This window comes from Astatotilapia calliptera, chromosome 2 (assembly GCF_900246225.1).
Source record: "Astatotilapia calliptera chromosome 2, fAstCal1.2, whole genome shotgun sequence".
NCBI classification, from domain to species: domain Eukaryota; kingdom Metazoa; phylum Chordata; class Actinopteri; order Cichliformes; family Cichlidae; genus Astatotilapia; species Astatotilapia calliptera.
In genome coordinates this window covers 34740282-34760170 of record NC_039303.1, presented here as the reverse complement: position 1 = coordinate 34760170, position 19889 = coordinate 34740282, and the positions used below count along the sequence as shown (strand labels likewise).

At 40.5% G+C, this 19889-nt stretch overlaps 2 protein-coding genes across 5 annotated transcripts in view; one reads left to right on the top strand and one right to left on the bottom strand.

The window, feature by feature from the left end:
* sytl4 (synaptotagmin-like 4) overlaps window positions 1-4741 on the top strand; it is a 15987-nt gene extending 11246 nt beyond the window's left edge. For both annotated transcript variants that reach the window (XM_026145613.1, XM_026145622.1), the window contains exons 13-17: window positions 58-219; window positions 1931-2036; window positions 2110-2218; window positions 2332-2540; window positions 4052-4741. In XM_026145613.1, coding sequence (XP_026001398.1) covers window positions 58-219; window positions 1931-2036; window positions 2110-2218; window positions 2332-2540; window positions 4052-4200 — 735 coding nt within the window. In that variant the 3' untranslated portion in view covers window positions 4201-4741. The remainder of the gene's footprint in view (window positions 1-57; window positions 220-1930; window positions 2037-2109; window positions 2219-2331; window positions 2541-4051) is intronic.
* On the bottom strand, window positions 4541-19889 carry srpx2 (sushi-repeat containing protein X-linked 2). Of its 3 annotated transcripts, none has more exons than XM_026145633.1 (10): window positions 19597-19889; window positions 16968-17039; window positions 15813-16004; window positions 11871-12047; window positions 11415-11538; window positions 11207-11328; window positions 10944-11123; window positions 7288-7421; window positions 7073-7194; window positions 4541-5649 (listed from the first exon to the last, which is right to left on the bottom strand). In XM_026145633.1, exons 1-10 carry the CDS (start codon window positions 19640-19642, stop codon window positions 5469-5471), a joined length of 1350 nt encoding a protein of 449 aa, XP_026001418.1. In that variant the 5' UTR covers window positions 19643-19889; the 3' UTR covers window positions 4541-5468. The 3 variants fall into 3 exon arrangements, with proteins under 3 accessions (XP_026001418.1, XP_026001437.1, XP_026001428.1); XM_026145652.1 differs by lacking the exon at window positions 19597-19889 and adding an exon at window positions 17596-17654; XM_026145643.1 differs by lacking the exon at window positions 19597-19889 and adding an exon at window positions 17365-17400.

Genomic DNA, 19889 nt, shown 5'->3' with positions numbered 1-19889 from the left:
GTTGGAGAATTATCTACCAGGCTTTTGATCATCACGTCTCCTCTCTTCTTCTACCAGTACTCTATCAACCGCTCTCAGTTGTCCACTCGCTCCCTCTCGATATCAGTCTGGCATCATGGTCGCCTCAGCCGCAACGCCTTCTTGGGAGAGGTGGAGATCCCCTTGGACTGCAGAGACCTCGACTCCCCACAGGAGGAGCGCATGGCTCTCCTGGCAAAGGTAGAGCAGAGATTCTGTGCTCTTTAAGGAGTTTTCTTGTAGCTATGTTGAAACTCAACAAATGGCTTGTTTACCCATGAGGTCCGATGCAGAGTGTACATCTGCGTTGTGCTGAATAGGTGGAGTTTGCACACATTTTAAACTGCGTATCGGGGGCGTGCACTGATGCCCCACCCAGTTTAAGCACTGAAGGAAGCCTGAATGACTACCTCGACCATGTGACTAATACAAACAAAGCTGGACCATTTTAGATGAAACGGTTAACAAATTAAAATATTGATTTTAATTGGTTTATCTGCAAAATGCCAGCAGGTGTTTGCTGATAGATTCCTCTCTTAGTGACACTGTGACCTTTAAACCTCAATTACTTTAAAGTGAGGAGACCTCACACAGGCAATGTCTCCCTTCTATTTGAAACATTTACTCCTTCCTCACCACTCATCATCAGCTTACTGTTTTATCCAGAGCCATGTAACATTTTATGAATTAACTAGAATTTGAATGAAGGGTCTCTAAGCAAAGGAGAGCTGCACCAGGTAGCCCCTTCCTTTATCAGGCTGAAATAATAGCCTTTGTACTAATTTATAATTCTATCAACGCTGCTGTGAATGATGTCTCTTCCTTTATGAATTGCATCATACGGGTATCTACAACATGGACAATAAACTGCAGTTGTTTGGGTAAAGTCACCTGATCTGTGAAAACCAGTAAAACCCAACTGCTGTGTTATCACAAGATCCAGTTTGAGCTGTTTACTGTAGAAATTACCTTTGGTTGAGCTGGCAGTTGCTGTCTAAGGTTTAATTATAGAAAGTTCAGTAAAGAAATCTTAATAAAGCTCATGTAACTTTAATTTGATCTCTAAAATATTGATCATACCATGGGAGTCTTTGTAAGCAGCACTGTAAAACCAGGTGAGGGCTGATTTAGATGAAGCGTTTGCGCTTGTGCTCTATTGCCCTGCATTTTTGCTGGATTTATTTTTCTTTATTACTTAGAGATAAAGCCACAGTGAACACGCTTTACACGTTGTCTGCATCCACACTAGCAGTCTTCCTCTGTGGACTGCTGCTTTTCATTGAGGGCATTTTAACACCTATAGTTTGTTAAATCTGGTCAGAATTCATTGATGAGTTTGTAGCTTTTCACTGTGATTTGATTTGTTTTTACACAAAGAAAAAATCCAAGTGCACTCCAAGCATCACTAGATAGAGCGTAATCAGTCTGCTTATTGGCCTGATGTGTCTGTGGCAGAAGCAACAACAGTAAATGCAGAAAGGAGGTGTTGTGTTCTGGACTGTTGGAGAAGATGAAAAATTTATTTCACAGCTAGATGCTAGCCCGTACAGACCCTTGCCACAGAATACAAAGCATAAATGGACTAAACACTGCAGGTGGGAAAACGCCCTGAAACTTATTGACCTGTAGATCAGTGCATTTGGATGAAAGCAGTGGCTTTTGTGCAGGAGACCGGACAAAATGATGGCTTCAGCAAGCAGCAAGAATAATAAAAAGCACATTGCAGACCAGAGTGAGCAGCCCAAATGTCAATCAATTTAAATCAAAGCAACAGTATTGATTAGCTATGAAGAAAAGAGCCTGGCTGTTACAGATGTTGTCTTATATATTTACAGGTTTGAGTTTCCATGTTAGTACATTGGCATGTGTACAAATTAACTTTTTTTTTCTTTTTTTTTGTCTTTTCAAACAGGCAGCCTCTGTTGTGCCACCTTCAGCTTTTGCTCAGTACAAAGGGGAATTGATTATCTCCTTGAAGTTTGTCACACCTAAAAAGCAAACAGCTGAGAAAACCAAAGGTAAAAAAAAAAGTGGCTGTTTCTATCTCTGGCTTTGCTTCAAATTTCTGAGCTCGTCTGTTCTCCCGTTCAGACAAAAAAGCCAGGGTGGAGGAAGGAGGAGAGCTGCATGTCCTAATAAAGGAGGCAAAGAATTTGATGGCAATGAAGTCAGGAGGCACATCGGATAGCTTTGTGAAGGGGTTGGTGATCACCTGTCCAATTCTTAAACCAATAAAAAATAAATAAACTCACTCATGGTTTTTAAACGGGAATTTGTATTTTTTAAATTAGTTTGGTGTTTGTGGCTTTGCAGCTACCTGTTCCCAACTAAGGCAAAGAACTCAAAGAGGAAGACTCCAGTTATGAAGAAGAGCCTGAACCCCCACTACAATGAAACATTCGTGTACAAGGAGCTGACTCTGGAGCAGCTGAAGGAGATGTGTCTGGAGCTGACTGTGTGGGACAAAGAGTCCTTGCACAGCAATGAATTCCTGGGAGGTGTCCGCCTCAGCTCCGGAGAAGGTAAATGATCAAATCTATGAAGTCCTGGTGTCGTCTTTTTCACCTGGCTTTTAAAGCTCATATGTGAGATGGACTGTTTTTTTTTGGGGGGGGGGATAAACTAGACTATTTTTTTCTTTGCTGCTGTCTCCAGCAAGTGGAATAAATCATTAAACTACAAAGATTTTGAGGTTCGCAACCATTGTTACCCCTCACCTGTAAAAGGCTGATGGGGTATTTTCATCACAGCAACAGGCAGGCGCGCAACATGGACGCCCAAGTTTGTTAATGTGATAGTTTGAATCTGTTATTTCAACATCCAGGTCAGAAGTTTTCAGAAAAATCTTGGAATGTGATAACTCGAGAAGAAAGTCGCCTAGAATTTTCAAATTTGTACCATAGGCACATCCATTGAGAGACTGGGTGGTAGCTATAGCAGCTGCCAGTATTTTTTTTTTTTTTAAATTATTTGTATTTTTATATATTTTTTTTAAGCAGTTTCCTCTTCCTTTAGTATTACCTGTATTTGTTAGGTACATTTTGTGGGTGTCTTTTAAAGTTGCATGGTTTTTGGGGGGGGGGGGGGTTTTGGTTTTTTGTTTTTTTTTATACAAAAGTCCCTCCAGTCCCCCTGCACTTCAACAAGGAAAAGCAAAGAGGAAAAACATCTCTGACTCTGGAATATATTTAAGTTTGAAGAACTTTTGAATGAAAAATGAGCACAATGAACGTCATCTCCCATTTCATGCACTTAAAACTGCACATGCACAAAGGGATGTGAGTCAGTATTTAAAAAAACAAAACAATCATCTTACAAAACATGAAACCATAACCTGTTAACAAACCAATTCATTTGTCAGATATTATTTATGGGCAATCGGACAGGAGTGACCACATGGTCCTTTATGTGGGCCTGCACAGCATTTTTATCTCTCGTCCCCCTCACCTCTCATACTGAGATACAAATTTTGTTTTCAGAAATCAACAATGTAAAACAAACTGTTCTAAGGTCTGGCTTTCATTGAAAGGCTACTTCCTCCTGCTAAGTAAAATGTTACCCTCTTTGTTCAAGCTACACCCAGCATTGGGAAATTTGACCACAATCACACGCTATGCAGAACTTTCTGGAATGTAATGGGAGAAAGATGTGCTGTTGATGGATGTATCCCCAGCAAAATCAAATGATTAAAAGACAAAACAACAGAAATAACATCCTTAAGACTAAGCTTTAGCTTCCTTGTGCTATATTTAGTAGCAAGGGGTTTGGGAAATTTGCATTCATATAAAATATATTTGTCCTTGAAACTCTTTGCTCTACATTTAGTTTGTTAACATTTGGTCAGCCTAAAAGCAAGCAATATGTCACAGTGGAGTAAAGATGACTTGAATTGAAATTCATGCCAATATAATGGGTTTTACAATTAAACTAAAATACAAAAATTAAGCATCTTTGAGAAAAAACAGTTGTAGAATTTACTATTATTAATGAGAAAAACAGATTCTGCAGTGACTGTGCAATCTTAACCCTGCAGGCACAGTAAAGGTGGGCAAAGAGGAGGTGGAGCTGGACTCGGTTGGAGAGGAGATTAGTCTCTGGCAGAAGATGATGCAGTACCCGGACTCATGGGCAGAGGGCACTCTTACACTGCGTTCCACTATGGGGAAGGCGAAGGGCAAATGAGGACAGCACACGCCTGAGATGATGAGAAGCTGTGTCCTGTGAGACTAACATGGGATTGTGGATTAATTTTATTTTCTCAAGCTTGTCACACCAGAGCAGGCCGGTCTCTTGAAGTGAGCGGTCACCCAGTTTGTTGTCGTGACACTCCACAGCTGCTCACACCTGCTCTCTCTGCACGGGGTTCATCTTTAACACGGCCCCCAAACTGCAGATGGGTGTTAACCTTTTGGAAGCGTGCCAAAGCATCACCACAACAGATTTATTTTGTTAAAGCAGTCACTTTTTTAAAAATTCAAACTGTATATATATTCTAGCTATTCAAAATCATGCACAGCACTTGGCAGTTTCTCACAGTTCTCTTTATTTGTGTCGAGATGCAAACTGGTGTGGGAAAACAATTTGAAACAAACTGGTTATGCAGTATTTCAGCTGTCGCTTCTAAGAAATTCTGCTTTATTTAATCCATACCAGTGCATTTACATTACTATTTGTATAACTTGCATGAGAAGTTTTTCAATAAAGAACATTTTATCTTTGGTAACACTGTTTACCTCAATGCTCTCTCCACCAAAAAACAAAAATAAACTAAACTCAGACATTCTTTCGCTTTCTCCACTTTAAACTAAAGATAAAAGAGAGCAACACTACACACGCTACACTTTTTTTTCCGCTTTTTTTTCTTTTAAATGTTGGTAAAAAATATAACTTTTAGGAGATAAAGCTTTTATAACCTTTAGAGCAAAGTTGGCAGTAGATTATATTTATCAGATCTGACTTGTTATGCATGCAAGTTTATATCCTATTGAATTAAAGTTGATTTATATACTGCTTCAGACTAACTGCTCGGAAGCATTTCAGTGTATGGATGTGGTGAAAGATGCTTCTAGAAGGAATTTGGTTACATCTGAGTCCAGCTGGGAATTGTCTTTGATAATAAAGAAGCTCCATACAAATACATATCTACATTTCTATATGTGTGTATATACACATATTTGCTGGTGTGTTTTACTTCTAATCTTAAATGCTAGATATTCTGTGGCAAACGCTTTCTGCTGTCAGCACCCCTTTGGCTGATGATTTAATACAGAGCAAACAGTGCTTGCACTTCAGTGTTGTATAATCACATTTTAAAACAAGGAACTGCTGTCTTGTCTTTTTTTTCCCCGCTTCAAATGTTCCTCTGAACCTGGTTTCTGGTTGTTTGTCCTTACTGTGTGTTAGTAATACTGATGAGTGCATTGCTGTGGCAACGACAGAGGTTTATTAAATTAGTCACAGAAATCGCTGCGGAGCTCCAGTTTCTCCCGTTCCTCTTCGTCCAGCAGGAAACTGTCGATGTAGGAGAACAGCTCATCTGAACCCACGGGGGAAATGAAGCGCTCTCGGTCCAGACCGAGCTCATCCAGGAGCACCATGCTGAAGTAGCTTCTGGATATTCTGAATGCTTGCCTGTGGAGAAACCCAATAAGAGCCATTAACACATCCTCTACAGTGAAAATTACAAATAATTCATCCTTGTAATATTCTGGATAGCTGGATATTTATAATTGGCAAACGTTGCTTAAAAAAGTCAACTTTTTGCTTCAAGGTTTGCCTTCTCAAAGTAGTCACACATCATTCTTTAGGTGTTCAAAATGATCAGATTGGAGTATAAAAGCTGCATTATCTATTTTAGTTTTGACCACTTGATTCCTGAATTTAAAAACATCCATCCGTTATCTTCCACGTATCAAATTCTGAGTCCTGCAGGGCCTCTCACAGAATAACACCATATAAAATTGTTACAATAATGTCAGGCATGTTTTTTAGAGACTTGAGAAATTGATTCAAGCTTTACAGCTCTGAATGCCTCAGGGTGTTAGCATAGCAATAGACTAAGAAGCAGAGCATAGCAATAATAAACTCTTCACAGAAGTGCTCATATAATTAGCGCCAGGTTGCTTCCACCCCAAGAAACACTGTATGTGAACACAGATCCTAAAATATTTCTGGTTTGTGGTCTCAATCACTAGTTTCATGTCTTATTTAGTACAAAAAATAAGTGAATGATGATCCCATTTAAACTGGAATAACATTACTGCCTTGTGATGAATATATTCTCAGAATAAGCTGGTGACAGCCAAAATGTTCAAAACAAGTCTTCAAAATAGGATTTAGCGAACCAATGGGTTACAGCAAGGTAGTTACAGCCATCATTTATATACAGTCTATGGAGAGTGCACGATCACTGTATTAAAAAGAGTATTGTTCAGTGCAGCTTTATACTTGTTGGCTTTCAACTCATTGCTTTCAATTACAATTAGATGTATTTCCTTCCAACTCTAAGCTATGTTGAGATAAAACATGTCCCTTTATTGATGTCTGAATTCCCCTGATGATTTGTGCTCTGCTCACTCAGTTTACCTCAGTACTCTTTAGGATTTGTGTGTCTGCAGTGAGACCTTAGGTTAGGAAGAGTTTCCAGTCTGGAAAAACTGAGGAATGCTTCTTACTCAAATTGCACAGTTGTAGGAAAGAATCTTTATCGAGGCATTTCCTAAGATGAATTATTTTTTAATGTTTATTTTTACTGCAAAATGCTCAGCTTCAAAAGCATCGCAGTGCTTCTCAGGGAAACCAAAAGCCAGATGATTATTACTGATGTTTTGTCGGGTCTGTTGAAATCCCATCGAAGTGATTATTATGCTATATTTAGAAATGTTAATCTTTGAATGGAGACTCTCTTTTTATTAGGAGACTCCTGACATTTAAAGCTTGTGAAAATAACTCTTGACTGTTAAGTGAAATGGAAATTTTATAAAGTCATTTCAGGATGGATTTTTTAAAGTCCCCATAAAAGAACCATAAAACTGTTGAACAAATAAATTATTACCTTAAACCCTCTATGACTTGAGGCTGAAGAAGACTTTCTTTAATGCGGCCAGTCTCACGAGGAGGAGAGCCCAGAAGCTCGATCACGGTTACGTGCCGGAGGGCTAATCCACAATCTGCTTTCTGAATCAGGAAAAGGGGAAACACATGATTGGGTTCTTGTTACTTATTAAACGGCTTCAGAAGCTTTACTGGGCTGATCAAGTAAAGTCTCACTTGTGTCATGATGTTCTGGAGCTGGTAGTCAGGGTCCGACATGTTGGGTGCAGACACGATCAGCAGCCTCCGCTTTTCATAGAACTGATCCAGGAGAGCTGGCGCTGTCTTTACATCGGCTTTAATCTCAATTGCTACAAACAAAAGGTCATAGTTACATCCTCCACTTATACCCCTCCACATGTACATAAGCACATACAAAAGCATTCTGTTATGTATGCAGTGCACTCCATACTGTAATAATGTATAGATTTCAGATGTATTCTCTTCTATCTCATACTTTTTGCTGCCAGCATGGAGACTTTAACCAGATCCCCCACCTCTGGCTAAAATCTCCAAAAATTTAAATTTATTAATTTTTTCGCTGAAGCGTAAAATCGCACGAGCTGTTCAAGATTAAAGCAGCGCTGTTCAGCCTTTTCAGCTCTGACCTTCTTAAGAAGAAAGTGTGTAATCATCACTCCTCATCAACGCTTTTAGACACCATCAAAAATGTCCTGCCTCTGAATATCTGTCACAACATGTTAAGGATTTTTTACTGTTTTATTTGATTATGCTTCAAATGTTATGTTATGCTTATGTTCACATATTTCACCAGACACAGCTTTCTGAAGAAACAGGAAGCTGACCCTGTGACCCTGTGACATTTACCGCAAGAGATCAGCACAGAAATACACATCCGCAGAAGTTGACTTGCATTATCTTATTCTTAGAAATTGACTTGTAGCACACACACTTTGTGACACATACACACACAGCTTACACACAGACAGCATCAGGACCTGCGTAACAGGAAATGTGATTATATTTGCGATGTAACCTATAAAAATAAACGAATACTGCAGTTCGGTGTGTCTCTCTGTCTGAGATTCACCCGTGCTGCACGTTATCAGTAACAAGTGTCTCAGTGTTGTTTACTCACCTGACTGTTTGTTAACTGTAAATCTCTGACACAACATAAATAACAAAAGGACAGAGGAAACTGTAAAGTGGAACTTTTTATTCCTCTAATAATTATCTTTGTGGGGTGCCTTCCCCTTATGTCAGGAACCACTGGACTTTACTACCTCACTGTATATAAAATATTTGCTGGTTGATGCAAAACAGCCATGATAAACAACTGTTTATTAACTACACTAATATACTAGTGCAAAAAATGCAAGTATCCTGAAAAGTTACTTTCATATAGTCATTTGATGTGAAGTGAAATCTTACAAGCTTCATTTCTTTTGTTTGAATTTTGATGATTGTTGGTTACAGCTCACAAAATCAGAAGTGCAATATCTGGCATGGGCTCAAAATGTGGTCATAAATATTTTGTACTTGTAAATCAGTTTCGTATGTGTAAAAGGAATTTGTGTGTGCGTAAAAAAGATGTGTATGTGTAAAAAAGATTTGTGTGTGGACTTAGCCAAAAAAAACCCTGCAAGTTACAAGTACGAATTTTGACCCTATTTTTCTTCCTTTCATCTGATTGGTCAATGTCATGTCAATCACAAATGTAACAATCCAATCAGAGAACAGATGGGTTTGGCTGTCGGAGGGGCGCTTTTTTGAACTGCAGGTCCTTGAAGGGTGATACAGTTTGAAGCTGGAGGATCTCTATATAAATATCCGATAGCAGCTAGGTCCCCTAACTTTCAGCAGCTGTTGAAAGGATAAAGTTGTGGTATATCAGTGGTTAGAAATACCATTATTACTTTAGGATTAGTTTAACACAAAGTCAGGGCTGACCCGGGACCATTGCTGTGAGTCACAGTGTGCAGCATAAAAGTCCTTTCACATCGGACGCAGGATGTGGTGCTAATGCTAACTGCTAACTAAAAGCAAAGGATCCAGAATTTTTTGCGCTGGCTGCTGAGCTCTGTGGGTTTTTGCAGCAGCTCTACCTGTACTAGATGCACCTGCTCCGGAGCAGGTGCATCTTTTCTATCTCTGACTTTATGTCCTCTACAAGAGTTTCTGTTTTTATTTTGCTAGTTCTTCAAATGTTCAATAAAAACATGTATGCTAATTCATAACGAAGAAAGCTTTGTGATGAAGACTGTCATTTCCAAAACACTGCCCGCCCCACCCCACGGTCCGCAGCGCTGTTGAAAAGGCTGTGGAAGTCCCTGTATTAAACACGTAGACCTGTGACACAAAAATCACCAAACTCGGACGACCACAGACTGTTTTCCTTCGTGGTGATGAAGGAAAACGCTGGGTTGGCATGTAAAAGGGCATTTATTCCCTTCAAAGACCTGCAGTTCAAAAAAAAGCGCCCCTCCGACAGCCAAACCCATCTGTTCTCTGATTGGATTGTTACATTTGTGATTGACATGACATTGACCAATCAGATGAAAGGAAGAAAAATAGGGTCAAAATTCGTCCACACACAAATCTTTTTTACACATACAAATCCTGATTTACAAGTACAAAACCGATTTACAAGTACAAAATATTTATGACCACATTTTGAGCCCATATATCTGAAATGATTTGAAGATTTCATTTTGAGTTTGAATGAATGAATTTTCAAACATTATAAATACAATATACCTCTCAATCTAGTTTAGAACACACTACCACAACACTGCTGACTCGACAGTTGTCCAGATGACGATCATGGGGAGGGTAAGCCACAGAAACTTATGGCTGAAAAGGCTGGCTGTTCACAGAGTGCTGTATCGAAGCATTTTAATGGAAAGCTGACTGGATGGGAAAAGTGTGGTAGGAAAAGATGCAAAGGCAACAGGGACGACTGCAGCCTTGAGCAGACTGACAAGAAAAGTCGATTAAAGAATTTGGGAAAGCTTTACAAGGAGTGGAATGATGCTGGTGTCAAAGTATCAGGAGCCACCACCCACAGACGTCCTCAGGGAAAGAAGCAGTCTTAATATTAAGCTACTCCTGAACCAAAGACAACATCAGAAGGCCTCTCTTCAGATGAAGGTAATTTTTGCATTTCATTGGTAAATCTAAGTCCTAGTGTCTAGAGCAGGGGTCCCTAATCCCAGTCCACGAGGGCCGGTGTCCCTGCAGGTTTTAGATGTGTCCTTGATCCATCACAGCTGATTTAATTGGATAAATTATCTTCTCAACATGTCTTGAAGTTCTCCAGAGGCCTGGTAAAGAACTAATCATGTGATTTGGGTGTGTGGACCCAGGGTGAGACCTAAAACCTGCAGGGACACCGGCCCTCGTGGACTGGGATTGGGGACCGCTGGTCTAGAGGAACAATGGACAGATAGAGAATCCCCGGTGTGTGAAGTCCAGTGTAAAGTTTCTGCAGTCTGCGATTCATCTGCCGGTGTTGGTGGTGGTTGGAGCCTCAACTGAGTACTGACTGCAGTCTTTGGCTCTTTTCCACAGCATGTCTTTCTGTCTTCCTTCTCTCACCCCAACTGGTCACAGCAGGTGGCCCCGCCCCTCACTCTGCCAGAGGTTTCTTCCTGTTAAAAGGGAGTTTTTCCTTCCCACTGTCGCCAAAGTTCCTGCTCATACGGGGTCATATGATTGTTGGGTTTTTCTCTGTATGTATTATTCTAGGGTCTACCTTACAATATAAAAATGTTTTTTTTTACTCTATTTATTATATTGTTGTGTCAGTCTGGTACATTTGCCACTGTTATACAGTCATCTTAAAGTCACCTATTTGCAGACTCAGTACTCACGAACACACTCAGCAGGATCTCCGCCCCAGCTTCGGTTGAATTGGCAGACACGACTCGACACCCCCCTCCGTTCGTATCCTCCTTCGCAGTGGTATTCACACGTTGCACCATAGTTGTTCCCATCGGAGGAGCAGCTGAGGTAACTATGCAAGGGTGGAAAGAGTTCTGGACATCTTCTCACTGAATGTAAAACAAAATCATGTAAATAAAATACAACAGTGATAACAAAATAGTAACTCAAGAAATCCGGTTTGGCAGCTTACCCTCAACACGCACTATAAACTTGCAGGCAGCTCTGTTCCTGGCCTGATCGTACACTTTATATCGGATAATGTGAAGTCCCTCTTTAAAGTCAGTGCCTGGCTCCTGGCCCACTAATATCACACTGCAGAGAGACACAGTAGCCAACAAAATGTTCAAATCCATTTAAGAATGAACAGGAAAGGGAAATAAAGGAAGTCTGTGACATACTCGAGTGACTTGTGAGCAGTGTCTGTGGCTGTCGGAGGGTCCCAGGTCACCTTGGCGGTGAGCTTTCCAGGCTCAGCGACCTTGAGTCTAGATGGAGGACACTTTATCTTTGGAGGATCAGTATCTGAAATAATGGCAATGTAGCATTAGAGAAAGGAAGCAGGCATGTTGTCAGCATTGCCCAACTGCTACAGCTATAAAGAGCAGAATTTAATTCAGAAAGCAACAAGCCACAGTTTGGATTCAGTCCAGAGAACAGACGAGGAGGAAATATGCTTGTTTTTGTGAGACTGTAAAAGGAGCCAATCCTGTGAAGGAATGAAGGATAACCACACCAGAGCAGATGGCCTGATTTAAAGTCCATGTATGGCATTAAGTTAAAAAATATAGCTGACAGAATTTCCAAACATTTGGTCGGCTTCACTTGGATCTACACACTGAGACAGTGCTGCGTACCTGAACACACCGGCTGTACTCCGCTCCATGACCCCCTGTGCTGGCAGATGCGTGATGGTTCTCCTTCAATGCGATAGCCAGTGTCACAGGTAAAGTCACACCTGGAGTCCACCATAAAGCCCTGAGTGCAGGTGTACCTGCCATGGTAAATGAGGGGCAGCATGTGGCAGCGCATCTCTGATGGGCACACAGAGAGTATGTTAAATGGCCACAGTGGTGGCTGTTCATATTAAACATGGTCAAAATTGTAACTAATGAGCTCAGTGTATGTTCAAGTAAGAACCAGACTGCTCTAAACATTTAGTTTTAGATTATTTTATTCTCTTGGGTCTATATAACATCACTGACAGCAGATATCCTTAATATGGACACGTCAGCTTCACACTTTCCACTGTAAGCACAGAAGCCCCACCCATCTGCTTTTCAAACCTTCTGTATGGGAGGGGGCAATCAAAAGAAACTTTCCTTAAAGGTTAAAATTGTTAAGCAGTCTGCTTCAGAGTATTAAAAAAAGAACAATTCATTATTTTGAACTGTGAATCATAAAAAGCCACCCCAGGAAAGTCCAAGAATTAAAAGGTTTGGCTGGTGATTTTTTATTTTTAGTGTCAACAACACTAGCAGTGTGAGCACGTGTGAAGAAAATATCTAAAAACAGGATTTGATTTAACTCTCCGAGCTGTTAAAAAGGCTCAAACTGGGAACTGCATTTTTAAGCAACTATTACTCTCAAAGAGTAAAAAAAAGTGTAATTGGGGACTATTTTCTTTTTTTTTTTAAATATTTTTATTGAGAGACAAGTGTACAGTAGTTTACAATGACAACACAATCTGTTCCCCTCACATATTTTTTAGTTTTTCTTACATGAACAGACACAATAACACACACACAGGCACATCTACACACACGCTTAAGTAAACAAACAAAACAAAACCTAATAAGAAACCCAAAACAAACACAAACCCCAAAAGGGGGAGAAAAAAAAAAAAAAAAAAAAGGGGGGGGGGGGGAAGAGACATGATATTAATCAGCTGGTAGAGCGTTTAATGACTTGCAATAGTCCACGAAGGGGCCCCAGATAGAATAAAATTCTCTGTATTTGCCCTTCGCCACAAGGCCTATCTTTTGCAATTTAAGAGATGACATCACATCTCTAAACCAAAAAGAAACTGAAGGTGGCTTTGAAGATTTCCAAAGGAGTAAGATGCAACGTCTAGCCAAAAGTGATGTAAAGGCTAATATTTTGAAGTGTGTAGGGTCGGTTAGACCAGTGTTGACTGGAAGCCCAAAAACAGCTAGAAAAGGGTCCATGCAGATTTGGGTCCCAAGAGCTTTGGAAAGAATAACTGAATACTGACTCCAGAAGCCATGGAGTCTTGGGCACAGAAAGAACATATGGCCTAGGTCACATGGGGTGGCATGACATCTCTCACACTGATCCATCACTTGTGGGTAAATCTCAGACAGACGAGACTTTGAATAGTAAACCCTGTACAACACCTTGAACTGGATGAGTTGTAACCTGGCACAGGACGTACTATAACGGACATTGGATACTGCTTTCTCCCATTGCTGATCCGAAAAAATTATTCCTAACTCCTGCTCCCAAGCCCCCCTAATTTTAGCAACGGAATGGACATTTAAATCCATAAGTTGTTTATATATTAAAGATATAATTGACTTCTTATTGGGTTTAAGGGATAAGAATTCCTCCCACGGTTGGACATTTGGGAGAAGAGGGTAGGAGGGGAAGAGAGCAGAAGTGCAATGCCGTGCCTGAAAATAACGGAATAGATTGGTAGCCGGAAGATTTGTTTCTGAACACAGGTCTAAAAAAGTTAAGAAAGTGCCATCTTTATAGAGATCCTTAAATGTATTAATACCATGACGCTTCCACTGTACATAGGTACCATCAATGAGGCCAAGAGTAAACAGATGGTTCTGCGTGATGGGCATGTGTACTGACACAGAGATGTACTTAAAATGACTCCTGAATTGTGACCAGACCCTTAGACTAGACTGTACCACGGGATTTTGGGTGAAATGAGAAGGCTTAAGTGGTAGTGGAGAGAATAATAAAGCTTCTAAGGATGAGGAAGTGCACGACAGGCGTTCCAGTTTGCACCACAGCAGGTCTTGAGATTCAAGCCAATGGGTCAATTTGTGAACATGAGAGGACCAATAGTAAAATAAAAAGTTAGGCAAGGCAAGACCACCATCAAATGTCAGTCTCTGTAATAATGATTTCCTCACCCTGGGGTGTTTCCCTCCCCACAAAAACGATGTAACTAGCTGGTCTAACTTTTTGAAAAAAGCTTTAGGTAAAAATATAGGAATACTCTGAAACAGAAATAACAATCGAGGCAAAATGTTCATCTTTACAGCATTGATCCGACCAATTAGGGACAAAGGTAGCGATTTCCATCTCTGAAAATCTGATTGAATTTGAGTCATTAAAGGGGAGAAATTGGAAGAGTATAGAGAAGACAAAGTACGAGTCATGTTAACTCCCAAATATTTAAAGCCAGCAGGGCTAAGTCTAAAAGGAATGTCAGATTGTTTAAGTGTAAAACTTAAAGAATTTATGGGGAAACATTCACTTTTAAGAAGATTTATTTTGTAACCTGACAGAGAGCCGAACTTGTTTAGTAGAGACACAATCGATGGTATGCTAGATAAGGGATCAGAAACATATAGAAGCAGGTCATCTGCATATAAAGACAATTTTAAGACAAGGCCTGACCGGGAAATACCACGAAAATGAGGAAGGGCCTTCAAAGCTACAGATAGGGGTTCAATTACAATAGCAAAAAGTAGGGGGGACAGGGGGCAACCCTGTCTCGTCCCGCGTGACAATGAGAAGTAGCCAGAGGAAACACCATTTGTATAGACACTGGCTTGGGGTGCCCTGTACAACAGTCGAATCCATGAAATGAATCTGTCCTTGAAACCAAATCTTCGCAAGACCGCAAAGAGAAAGCTCCACTCTACACGATCGAAAGCTTTCTCAGCATCAAGTGAGATAACTACTTCTGGATTAGTGGTTGAGTGTTGGGAAAGAATGACATTCAAAAGCGTGCGGACATTAAAGAACAGCTGGCGGCCTTTAATAAAGCCATTCTGTTCATCTGAAATAATAGTAGGAAGAACCTTTTCAAGGCAAATTGCTAAAATTTTAGCCAAGACTTTAACATCAACATTCAGCAGTGAAATAGGCCTATACGAGGTGCAAGACGTAGGATCCTTACCCTTCTTTAAGAGAACAGTAATTAGTGCTTGAGACAATGTAGGGGGCAATAGACCACGTTCAAAAGATTCATTATACACTGAAAGAAGTAGTGGGGCTAACTTGTCTATAAAAGTTTTTAAAAATTCAACTGAAAACCCGTCAGGTCCTGGTGCCTTACCATTGTGCATGGTCTTGATTGCATGCACAATTTCATCCAGCCTAAGAGGGGCATCTAATTGTTCAGCTATAACAGGATCGACAGTGGGCATTGTAAGACCGTTAAAAAAAGAATCCATCTCTGAGGCGTCAGCAGCAGATTCAGATTCATATAGGGAGGAATAGTACGTCTTAAACACCTCGTTTACTTCCTTTGAATCAGAGACCGAGTTGCCTGCCGCATCTTTAATTTGGGAAATTAATCGAGACGAGGCCTGACGTTTTAACTGATGGGCCAAAAGCCTTCTGGGCGGGACTATTTTCAGCAGTGGATTAACACTTACATGTGGTGCCAGTGAATAAAATTAACAACTCCAGTGCTCATGGTAATAAGGGAACATGTGAACTGAACTGATTTTATAATTCCTGGCCAGTAAGAATGAGATGAATATTTTCAAATAACAGACACTCACCGTATTTGCTGATCAATTTTCTTGGTCAGAAAAACAAAGAGTGTCACCAAACTGATCACATGTTAAGTTAAAATCTCCACATACTGCGGCAGTAAGCAGTCCCAGACCAGCGGCGATTAGCGAGGCACATAATGGAGCGTCTTCCCAGCAGCTTGTACCCTCGATCGCAGCTCATCTGGCAACGCGTTCCCAATGTGCTCCTGTAGGCTCTGCCTCGAGGGGAGTGGCAGGTCACCTCACCGTTGGTCAGACCCGGAGGATGGCACCAGTAAGGGTCTGTTTTTAAAGAGCAGCCAGAATCAGATTTGTGTGATTCCTTTAGACTCTGAGTGTTGGACTCAGTGTTCACTCATGAGAAAAGTGGGATTTCAGACTGTGCTTGTCTATATCAGTTAATCAGTCTTTATTATAGAGTTCAAAGATTCAAACTTCAGCAAGAAACCAGATGAAAAGCACCACAAAAATTATTATTAGAAAGAAGCATCTGAGCAAACCATAAGACTTCTGAAACAGTGCCCAGACAGAGGACACAAAAGTGGAAATGTTTGGCTGTGATGCACAGAATCACATTTGGAGAAAACCAAACACTGCATATCAGCATAAACAACTCATACCAAGTGTCAAACACGGTGATGGAAAGGTGATGGTGTGGGCTTGTTTTGCAGCCACAGGACCAGGACACCTAGCAGTCATTGAGTCGACCATGAGCTCCTATGTATAACAGAGTATTCTAGAGTCAAATATGAGGTCATCTGTCTGACAGACCTCAACACAATTAAAATGCTTTGTTGGGAATTTAAGAAAGCTGTGCCTAAACAAATGCCTCCAATCTTCAATGAACTGAAGCAACGTTGTGAAGAGGATTAAGCCAGACATCAAGGCAGCAAAGAATGAATAAATAAATAAATAATTACACAAGTTTTTTTTTCTAATGGCTTTAACAGCAGTGACTGACACAAAAATCAAAAAACCATTTCATCTGGATTGCATAACCCTGGATCCAAAGAAGTAAGCAGGCTATAAATATCTATATTCTCTTTATCATCTGGTTTCCTAGAAGAGTCTTTGAGCAAAAATCTAAAAGTTTACAGACTTTCTTACTAAGCTGCTTATTCTTGACACCAGATGTGTTAGCTACCGTCATATGAGCGACAGAGGCCAAATCTTTAATAGACACAGTTTGATGGTATGTTCTGACATATGGCCCAGCCCCAGTGAGTGTCTGTTGTCCATACGCACTTGTGTAGTCCAGTTGAGGAGTCGTATCTTCCTCTGTAAACTCATTTTCGTATACTGTAGTCCCAGAGCCAGCTGAAAAAACAACCAGACATGTCACATGTGTTTATGGTAGATAGACTGTCACTCAAATAGCACTTTTCTACTCTTTTTGAGCTTTCTTACTACAAGTATCATTCACACGTATTAAAAAAACCTAAGCACTTTTAACCTAACATTCACACACTCACATGGAAACATCAGGAGCAACCTAACCCCTGGACATGTATTTAAGCCAACATGTAGAAAAGCCTAGGGTTCGAACCCCAAACCTCCTGAGCATCAGCTGGGGTGAAATAATACGACTGAAGCACATATTATGTAGGTCACACAGAAGCAGGCAGACACAAACTTTTCTCACCGCGCACTCTCATTTCCACAACCTCCTTTCAGCTTCCTTTAGCACAACTCAAATAATATTCCACCTGGATTTCCAATCAGGAAATGGAAAATCCTGGGGCTCTTTGCTTTCTTGAGGTGATGCATGTAAATGGCCTTGGTTATGTTTTGAAACTTTCACTTTAACTCCACCACACATCAGGACAAACAGCATGTTTTCATTACCCACTTGGCGATTGTGTCTCTTACTCACCAGTTTCCATGTTCTAACAGTTCTTGTACTGTACTTTCTGCACAATAAATCACTGTTACTCTTCTTTCTCTGCAGTGGTGGCTCAGGCACAGTATCCTGAAAATGACTCCGTGTTTAGAGCTGAGTGCCAAACTTTCCAGTCTGTCAATCCCCCACCCCCCATCCCAGCTCTCAGTTCCTGCTCTGCTTCCTTTGCTTCAGCTCAGCATTAAACTTAGTCTCAAGCTAATAAAGTCCACTTTAAAGCATTTTATTAGTAATGATACATTTAATTTCCCTACTCTGCTCCAGATTCTTCCTAAGACAAGCAGATTAAACCCACCGTCAGTGGGTTTTTTTGTTTGTTTTATTTTTCTTATAAAGAGCCCAATGTTCCACACAATACACTTCCCCAGGCTAATATTTCCCCTCACAGAGAATTAGTCACACAGGAAATAACAGGCTAATCACTGCAGTGTTCAAATATAGAAATGGACATTACTGCAAGTGGGGTGTACTATCATGCACATGGGAATTAAAATGATATGTGAGATTATACATGGATAAAATTGAAACGGAGGTTTTCTATAGACTTAAGCTGTTTTTCCTAATAGGCAAACATAACCTTGGAGATTAGACTTCTTGTTACTCATTCAGCTTTTGTGATAATATGTATGAAAATAGTCCCCTCATAACTTGTTCTCGGACCCAAAGAGAATCCATTTTTTCTCACGTATGACAAAGAAAGGCTTGCCCGACTGGTGCTTTTACTCAAACGCTGCTTCTGATGACTAAGGGGTGCAGAATACCCAGACACTGACACACATTAGGCAGATTTTACTGCAGAGACATGCACACTGCAGGCAGAGTGAGACCATGCAGCAGAAATGAGTCAGACCACAAAGAAGCTGCTGCTCATCTGACATTTCATGTCTCTAATGACAAAGCTGAGAGACCGAGCATCATCCTTTCAATCACTCCTCATCATCGCTGGAGTTCATATGTGCTGCCGAGGGGAATCTCAGGTCATGTCATTATCTTGCAGGATTAAATGAAGGCTTTAGCACGTTTGGCCCGGAGGGGGACTCCTCAGTAATTAACTGGAGCTGAGCCGTAATTAAACTGCGTGGTCAGCAAACGGGGAAGGAACACCTGAAGAGAAATGAAGCTCAGCTCATTTTTAAAGTCATCTTATCCTGGATTTTAGCCAGTTGCATGTTGGGAGATGTTGTGGAGGCACAAATGGAGCAGGAACCTCCATTTGTACTCATCGATTCACCTAAAAAATGCAGCACATCTGGATCTAATACCAGTGGCTTTACTGCAGAGGAGGTATTTCCCAGCTGCAGGGAAGATGAGTGACTTGAACCTTGGCCAACCATCTAATATATTACATATTCATACAAATTTGTCTTAGTTGAGACTTGCAACAAAACCAATGCTTGAATTTATACTAAACTTAGACTAAATAACTTTTCCTTTAAAAGAAGATCACTGTCAGACAGATGTAGTTACTTTAGATTACTTTAGATAGCTAGATAGCTTTAGTCGAACAACTGATTGATTGAGCTAAAACAAAACAATCATTATTTTAAGTTAAAGTTATTCTTTACTTGCCAAAGATTTCATGGTTTCTCTCTCTTAATAAATATGAGAGCTTGCTGCTTCCCATTTTTTATCAGAGATGTCACTTACGCTTTGGAAATATGAGTTTTCATGGTTACTGTAGCTAAACAGAAGCAGCAGATTGCTCGTTAGTTTCAGCCTCTGTTTCAACTTCACCATCTAGTTTCTGCTAACAGAATATGCACTATCCAAAACCTTGGGAGCAAACGTTTTTGCATTGGGAACTTAAGGAGTAGTTTTACTTTGTTGATTCTGTACTTTTCCTTTGATCACAGGAAAGTACATCGTGCACTGTAATCACGTGGTACTTTGATGAAATCTAGCCCCTAACATTTGAATTGTTGTTTATTTTTGTTTTCTTGTCTCGTACACGCTAGGTTTGTCGCATGGACTCACCTGTGAAGAACAAGATGAAGACAGCAACAGAGCGGCTGAGGCGCATGTCAGAAACGCAGAGATGACACTCCTGGATGAGATCAAACTTTTTTTGTACAACTCCAAGAATCTCAGAGTCCAACACAGACCTACGAAGCTATAAAACTGAGGAAAGCTTTAAAAAAAAAAAGAGTTGTCTGAATAATCCCCACAGTCAACAACGAGCGCTCCTTTCACGCAGCAGCCTCCTCAGCTTTTGTTAAGGAAAGATTCTTCTAGTTCATCACAGAGACAAAAACCACTTGGTGGCACTA

Coding starts and splice junctions, on each gene's coding strand:
- srpx2 (XM_026145633.1), bottom strand. CDS start 19,642: ATGCGCCTCAGCCGCTCTGTTGCTGTCTTCATCTTGTTCTTCACAG. Junction 16,005..16,967: donor TCCTCAACTGGACTACACAA/GTGCGTATGGAC, acceptor CTTTAAAAACAG/ACCCTTACTGGTGCCATCCT. Junction 11,329..11,414: donor ACTGCTCACAAGTCACTCGA/GTATGTCACAGA, acceptor GTCTCTCTGCAG/TGTGATATTAGTGGGCCAGG.